The 8,257-nt window shown below is 55.1% G+C and overlaps 1 protein-coding gene across 1 annotated transcript in view; it reads left to right on the top strand.

Annotated features, from left to right (window-relative positions):
* Positions 1–517: 517 nt before the first annotated feature.
* Positions 518–8,257, top strand: part of ASGR2 (asialoglycoprotein receptor 2) — a 14,551-nt gene continuing 6,811 nt past the window's right edge. Inside the window, 6 exon segments of the mRNA XM_031657326.1 lie at positions 518–852; positions 989–1,185; positions 1,496–1,615; positions 7,045–7,161; positions 7,375–7,470; positions 8,025–8,096. Coding sequence (XP_031513186.1) covers positions 1,549–1,615; positions 7,045–7,161; positions 7,375–7,470; positions 8,025–8,096 — 352 coding nt within the window. The 5' untranslated portion in view covers positions 518–852; positions 989–1,185; positions 1,496–1,548.

Raw genomic sequence — 8,257 nt, 5'->3', positions numbered from 1 at the left:
AGGTTCAATCGATTCTCCTGCCTCAGCTTCCTGAGTAGCTGGGATTACAGGCACCCGCCATCACGCCCAGCTAATTTTTGTATTTTAGTAGAGACAGGGGTTTCACCATGTTGGCCAGGCTGGTCTCAAACTCCTGACCTCAGGTGATCCGCCCATCTCGGCCTCCCAAAATGCTGGGATTACAGGTGTGAGCTACCGTGCCCGGCCAGAGCTTTTGTTATATGTTATTTTCCCCTCTTTACTCCATTTTGCTTTCCCAGTTTCTCTACTCACCTGGGCCTCCACCTAGAGCAAGTTGCCTCATCTCTCCGAGGCTCCGCTTCCTCCCTGTGCAATGGGAATAGCAGAAGTCCTGCCTCGTAGCAGGTGTTGTGCTGTGATAAATGAGGAAACACCTTGGAGAATTTAGGGCAGTGGCTGGGCCTGAGGACAGTGTCCGTGTTGCCTGGGCCGGGGCGGGGTCTGGGCCGGGGCGGGGTCTGGGCCGGGCGGGGTTCTCTGAGGTTGGATTCCTCCCGCAAGGAGAGCTGTTTTTCTGCAAAGCCCCTTCCTCCTCCTGCTGCAGTTTCTGGATTTGAGGGACTTTACTCCCCAGGAGAGTGAAGCAAGTAGGGCCAGAGCTGAGAGTCCGGGGGCCGAGCCCACAGGAAGCTGGGGTCTGTGGCTCAGCCGCCGGATTGGGCAAGAGTAGAGAACCGGTCCCTCTGATCCTGGTCAGGGATATTTGGAGACACCCACAGTTCTGGGAAATTCAGAGGCAGGAAGTGAAAGGGGGAGGAAGAGAGAGAAACGGTAAACTGCACCCCAGCCGCTCCAGGCCTGGCACCCCTTCCAAATGGTGCAATGAATGGGGTGAGTGGCATGTGGAGTTGAGGGCAGCCCAAGGGATGCCCCGTCTCTAGGAATAAGAACAGAGATGGCCCCGTCCCCTGCCCCCACCCCACAAATGAATTACAGCTCTGTTTCCTCTTCTGTTTACTGTCCAAAGTCCCAGGCCAGGAGGTGCCAGGTTAGAACTTGGACACTCAGACCCTCTGGTGCAGGCCTTGCCTGGACCAGCTCCTCCTCCACTCGCCTCTCCTCTATGAGCTCCACCTGCCCCAGTTCTCCTGGCTTTAACCCCTCCTTGGCCAAGGCCGAGATTGCCTGCGGGAGCTGGGTGTCCGCGCTCTACACCTCTCACAGGTGACTGAGGCTGGGGAGGCAACTGGGACGAGGATGTTTGGGAACAAGGAGGCCTTGGTTCAGGGACGGGGAGGACCCCGTGGGAAACTGTGGGGTGGTCTGGTCCATGAGCGTGGAGAGGGGTCTCCTGGCCAGGTCAAGGCCCAAGAGGTCTCCTGAGAAGGGACAGGACCCAGCGGGATTTCAAACCTCAGTCCAAACCCCCTGCCAACCTCAGCTCCAACGCAGGCCACCACCCCGACCCCCTCTGACCCTGCGTTCCACCCGTAGTCAGCCCCCGTGTGAATCTGCACCTCTGCCCCCGCCCCAGCCCTCAGAGCAACCTCAGCCCAGCCCAGCTCCAGCTTCAGTCCGGGCCCCATCATGGCCAAGGACTTTCAAGATATCCAGCAGCTGAGCTCGGAGGAAAATGACCATCCCTTCCACCGAGGTGAGGGGCCAGGGCCTCGCGGGCTGAATCTCAGGAGAGGAAATCCATCTTTGAAAGGCAAGTGTGCAGTGTCTGTGGCTTCGCTCCCCTCCGTCTCAGCTCGCGATCGCTTTGTCTCTTTGAGGTCTCTGCCGCACCCACTCTGTGAACAGGGACTGAGGAGGGCCGGGCATCCCCGCTTGTCCCCTCACCTCACCTTCCTGTCTACCCCAGGACCTCAGGAAAGGCATGTGCCCAGAGGTGTAGGGAGATCTGGACGATAACTTCCTGCCCTTCTCCCAACCCAAGAACACGTGTGCCCCGTGTGTACATGTGCATGTATGTGCATATGAAGAATGCAGATTCAGCTGGGACTCGTGTGTGTGTGTGACTGTTGTGTGTGTGAGTGTGTGTATGCGCGTGAGAGCATGCATATGTTGTGTGATGTGAGCATGTGTATGTTGTGTATGTGAGCGTGTGTATGTTGTGTGTGAGAGCGTGTGTGTTGTGTGTGTATGTTGTGTATGTTGTGCGTGTATGTTGTGTGTATGTTGTGTGAGTGCATGTATGTTGTGTGTGTGTTGTGCGTGTGTGTGTTGTGTGTGTGTGTTGTGTGTGTATGTTGTGTGTGCGTGTATGTTGTGCATATGAGTGTGTGCATGTTTGTGTGTGTGTGAGTGTATGTGTGCATGTGTATGTAGGGGTGGGGTGAGCCGGGGTGGGTGGGGGACATGAGCACAGAGAGATCGTGGAAGATTCCTGCTCCCCCTATCTCCCAAGACCCTTCCCTGGATCCTTCTCTAATAAATCTTGACTGAAGGATCCAAGTTTCTTAGAAATTTGTTTTTTAGAGACAGGAGTGTAGTGGCAGGATCATAGCTCATTGCAACCTCGAACTCCTAGGCTCAAGCCATCCTCCCACCTCAGCCTCCCACGTAGTTAGGGCTTATAGGTGTGCACCGCTGTGCCCGGCAAATTAAAAAATTTTTTTGAGAGATGGGGTCTTGCTATGTTGCCCAGGCTGGTGGGAAAAGATTTTAAGGCGAGAGAGATCTGAGCAATTCTAGGCAGCAGGGCAAGAGCCAGGGATGGAGGAGTGTCAGGTGTGTGGGTGCTGGTGGTGGAGCCGGGTTCCATGGAGGCAGGGAGGCAGGGGCTTGGAGCTTAGGAAGGGGATTGGTTAGTTGGGCTGGGAGGAGGGACTCCTCCTTCCTGAGGCTGGCCAGCCGAGGGAGGGCTGGTGCTGGGCAGGGCAGGGCATGGCACAGGAGGGACAGGTGGGCCCTCCGGGGAGCACTCAGGAACACCCGTAGCGTCTCCTCGTCCTGTAGTAGGCTGCCTGGACTTCTCAACAGGCGGTGGCCCCACAGGCAGAGGCCCTGTCTGCCTCACTCTCCTCTGCAACTCCAGTGCCCACACAGCGCGTGGCACATAGTGAACACTCAGAAAGAATATTGAATGCTGCTGAATCTTCTGAGGGTGAGATAATTTAGAGTTTGAGCAGGAGGCTTGGAGAGAGGCCAGGATTTCTGAAATTAATGGGAGAGCGAGCTCACTTGAATGGACTGAGGGACACCAGTGAGGGGCCATCTGAAGGATGCAGCCAAGTCACTGCGTTTCTCTCCAGGCGCCTGGGTGGTGGGGGCTGGGGCAGTGTCATCATGTGAGCTGACACTGATCAGTGGCTCACCAGGGCGCATCTTCCACTCCTCCCAGCACTTGATTTTTTTCTGTTACCCCTTTTTCTTTTAAAGACTTCAATTATGCATGTAGGAATGGTCCCGCAGCTCACCCATGCTCTATTTTTTAATTATTTTTTTCTCCCAGTGTTTCATTTTATAGAGTTATAGATGTTCTTCAAGTTAACTAAATTTTCCCCTTCCCCTTCCCTTTCTCCTTCCCTTCCCGCTGCCCCTCTCCTCCCCCTGCCCCTTCTCCCCTCTTCTCCCCTCCCCTCCTCTCCTCTCCTTTGCTTTTTCTTCCTTCCCTCCCTTCTCTCTCTCTCTCTCTCTCTCTCTCTCTCTCATCTCACTCTGTTGCCCAGGCTAGAGTGCAGCTGCTCGATCACAACTCACTGTGGCCTCGACTCCTGGGCTCAAATGATCCTTGCACTTCAGCCTCCCATGTAGCATGTGGGTTTCATGTGCCACCACACCTGGCTAATTGAAAAATTTTTTTTGTAGAGACGGTTTTGCCACATAAAGGGGTTTTGCCATGCTGCCCAGACTGGTCTTGAACTCCTGGGCTCAAGTGATCCCCCCGCCTCGACCTTCCAAAGTGCTGGGATTACAGATGTGATCCACAGTGCCTGGCCCTAAATTTTTCTTACGCATTTCTCATCTTCCATTATTTCCGTCCAGTGTGTTTTTTCTTTTTTTTCTTTTCTTTTCTTTTCTTTTCTTTTTTTTTTTGAGATGGAATCTCGTTCTGTCACCAGGCTGGAGTACAGTGGCATGATCTCGGCTCACTGCAAGCTCCGCCTCCCGGGTTCACGCCATTCTTCTGCCTCAGCCTCCCAAGTAGCTGGGACTACAGGCACCCTACACCACGCTGACCGTTTTTGTATTTTAGTAGAGGTGGGGTTTTACTGTGTTAGCCAGGATGGTCCTGGAATCTCCTGACCTTGTGATTTGCCTTGGCCTCCCCAAGTGCACCGGAATTCCAGGCGTGAGCCACCCGGCCAGTGTGTGTTTTCATTTCAGATTGTTAGTTTTTCATCTCTAGAAATTCACCTGAGGGACTTTTTTTTTTTTTTTTTTTTTGAGGCAGGAGTCACTTTGTATGCCAAGGCTGGAGTGCAGTGGCTGATCTCGGCTCACACCTGGCTCCGCCTCAGGTTCAGAGCCATTCTCCTGCCTCAACCTCCCGAGTAGCTGGGACTACCAAGAGGCAGCCCACGCCACCCGCCGCCCGGCTAGTTTTTTTGTATTTTAGTAGAGGCAGGTTTCACCATATTAGCCAGGATGGTCGATCTCCTGACCTGCGTGATCCGCCGCCTCGGCCTCCCAGAATGCTGGGATTACAGGCTTGAGCCACGGCCACCTGGGGACTTTTAAATATCCTCCACAATTCTACTTAATTTTTTGAACATAATAGGGTATGGCTATAATATCTGTTTTACCATCCTTGTCTGCTAATTCTAGCATCCGTGTCAGTTCTGGATCTCTTTTGAAATTTACGAACATCCTCCTTATGCCTTGTGTTTTCCGGTTTCATTGTATGCCTTGAAATCTTTTATTGACTATCCAACATTGTCAATTTCACCTTGTTGGGTGCTGGATATTTGTGTATTCCTCTAAATGTTCTTGGGCTTTGTTCTGGGATGCGGTTAAGTAACTTAGAGTTAGTTTGATCGTCTGAACTCTTGTTTTGGTCTCCTCAGACTCTCAGCTCCGTCTCCTCAACATGGGGAGTCTCTTGGGCTCTGCCTGAATTCCCTTTCCTGGCCTGTAACCTGCAGACTCTCTCCAAGCCATAACCTGGGGTGATCAGAGGGCTCATCTCGTTCGCTTCTTATCCCTCAGGGATCTTTACTCCTCCTTGCCTGATGTCCAGAGTCTCGAAAGCTGTCATGTTCTATAGTTGTCTGTTTTTGTTTTGATTGTCTCTGGGGAGAGAAGAAATCTTCCCATCTCGGGCAGACCCTGTCTGTTAAGTTCAGACTTGCCTAGGAGGCACGTTACGTATTTTAATTCATCTAATTATCCGAGCAATCCAGTTGGGTAGCTAGGACTGTGATCTCCACTTTACACATGAGACAGTGGAAGCACGGAGAAACTGAATGCTCATGCGTGATCTCAGAGCTACCTGGAGGCACAGCTGGGCTGCCTGTGGACAGTCTGGTTTCAGGATGGATATACAGACACGTTGCTGGGCTGACCCAGCGTTACCCAGGGAGTTGGTAAGTCTGACTGGGAAGCAGGACAGGACCCTCTGAGTGGAGGGTGCTGAAGACAACAGTCAGGGACTCATCCGTGGAGGGTCAGCTTGGTGGGGAACACCGTGGTCCCGGGGCGCTTCTGGATGGAGAGGAATGCGAAGGCCTCGGAGGAAGTGATGGGGGCGGTGAGAGGGCGGGTGGGGCTGTGCTCAGAGCGGGAGTGGGCAGTGGAGGTGTCAGAGGCCTCCCTGGGTCAAATGGGGTCCTGAGAGTGGCTGCAGTCAGGGGAAGGTAGAAGTCATTGGTGTGCAAAAGATGAAGAGTTATGGAGAGTCACTTACAGGGGCAGTGTCTGACTCAGGACAGTGGCAGGAAGTGACCTGGGGAGGAAGATCTGGGCCCCTGACTGAGCCTCCCCAGGCTGTGGTCGTGCTGGGTGAGGGATGATAAGAATGAGAAGACAGGGAAGTCCACAGAGTCAGGGTCCAGGGCCAAGAAGGTGTTCTGTTTGCAGGTGGATGCTGCAAAGACGGGAGCTCAGGGCTGGGACAACTGGCGCTGCTCTGGGCCTGGAGGCAGCAGAGGGGGAGCCCAGCTCTGTGTGCAGGAAGACGTGGGTGTGTGAGTGTACGTGATGGGTGTGTCAGGAGGTGTGTGTTGGTGTGTGTGTGTGGGAGGGCGTATGAATGTGTGCATTAGCATGTGCGTGCACATGTGAGAGTGGGTACAGCAGAGCATGGTCTTGAGTGTGTGCAAATGTGTGTTTTTGAGTGAAGTGAGCAATGTGTGAGAGTGTGTGAGTGTGTGTGAGTTTGTGAGGGCATGTGAATGTGTGTGTCAGTGCTGTCAGGGTGCAGATGGATCAAGGGGCAGGAGAGGTACCTGTGAGATGACCTCAGGCTGAGGGGAGCAAATTTAGTGTGGAATGAGCTTTCTAGGGGAGCGAGGGCAGAGGGCGCTGGGGAGGAGGCCTTGTGTGGTGGGGGATGAGGACAACAGGTGGGACCTGGAGGGTTGTGCTTGGAGAGTGGGCTATGGTGGAATGACCCAGACTTAAGGATCTCAATGGAATTTTGGAAGGGGAAGGATTGTTCCAGTATGGATTTTAGGAAGAACACAGGGCCCAGCTGCTGGAGTCTCCAATCTGAGGGGACAGGGGCCTTAGAAGAGCTGAGATTAAGGTCCGAGATGATCTGGAGGCCTCTGCCACGGGCTGGATGGGAGGAAAACCATTCACAGGTCCCCCGTCTCAGGATGTGTGCCTAGGCAGGGCCGGGTCTGTCCCCCAGCCCCCTCTGTGTCTCCTGGTCCCCTAGCTCCAGGATCCGGGCTTTGCACACAGCTGATGTGAATATCCTGAGTCGTGTGCATGGGTGTGTGTGCACCAGGGTAGCTGCGTGTGTATATTTGTACATGGTAATATGGGTGCGAATGTGTAATGCTCAAATGCTGGGGTCAAAGCCTGCGATGACTCCCCCACGGCCCCAACCAATCCCTCCATCCAGGTTATGCCTCCTCAGGCTTCAGCACCCTGCCTTTACCCTCCGGCTCCTATGCCCCTCTCCCACAGGGCCACCTCCTGCCCAGCCCCTGGCACAGCGTCTCTGCTCCATGGTCCGCTTCAGTCTGCTTGCCCTGAGCTTCAACATCCTGCTGCTCGTGGCCATCTGTGTGATCGGGTCCCAAAGTGAGGGTCACAGGGGCCAGCAGGGATGGGCAAGGGGTGGGGAAAGAGACACGGGCAGTGGCGGGCAGTGACGGGGTGACAGGAGGGGAAGGGATGGAGGAGGGACGGAGCACAAGCTGGGGCAAATGCGGGGCCATTGAGGGGCCGGTCACACAGACGGTGATGGGGACACAGCCCCTCCACCTCATCCTGTCCCCACTGCCTCCTGACAAGGTGCACAGCTGCAAGCAGATCTGCGGAGCCTGAAGGAAACTTTCAGCAACTTCTCCTCGAGCACGCTGATGGAGGTCCATGCTCTCGGCACCCACGGTGAGGCGCTGGACGGCTGGGCTCTCGTTTATCCGCACAGGTTTGCTGGGCTCAATGCTGAGTCTGCAACAGGGCTGTGTGGGGTGCTTGTGGGGGTGCAGGCTGGGCAAGGCGTCCAGGAGCCCTGGGGGATATATAGGAGGGAGGCAGGTGGGGACGGAGGAGGCTCGTGCCAGGTGGAGAGGTTGGATCTGCGACACCCGGAGGCGAGGAAGTCACCATGTCTTGGGCCTGTGAGCAAATTGAGTGTGGCAGGAGCCCATCGGAGCGGGAGGCCGATAAGGGTGGCCAGAGAGGTGGGGAGGGGCCGGGCCACGCAGGCGAGCCGTGCTGACAGAGCGAGGCTTTATTTTGAGAAAACGGGACCCATTGGAGGGATTGAAGCAGGAGAGTGGCCTGAGCCACTGTGGCAGTGCAGGGAGCCTGGGTGGGGTCAAGGAGGCCAGCAGGTGGACGCCTGCAACGCCCAGGACAAGGCACTGGCCCCCTGGTGCCCCAGCAGCATGAAGACGGAGAGAGGCTCAGCGGGGAAACAGCTGGCTTTCCGCTTTCAGGAGGCAGCGTGGGTGACAAGATCACATCCCTAGGAGACAAGTTGGAGAAACAGCAGCAGGACCTGAAAGCAGGTCAGAGAGCCTCCGGGGTGTGGGCGCATGTGCGTGCATGTGTACGTGTGTGGCGTGTGTGTAGTGTGCACATATGTGTGTGTGCGTGTGTGCGCCTGCAAGCGTGTGTATCTGTGTCTCTCTCCGTATGTGTGGTGTGGTATGTCATGGATCTGTGTGTG

This window comes from Papio anubis, chromosome 17 (genome assembly GCF_008728515.1).
Source record: "Papio anubis isolate 15944 chromosome 17, Panubis1.0, whole genome shotgun sequence".
NCBI lineage: Eukaryota > Metazoa > Chordata > Mammalia > Primates > Cercopithecidae > Papio > Papio anubis.
Note: the sequence above shows the minus strand (reverse complement) of the source record. Positions and strands in the feature narration are given on the sequence as shown.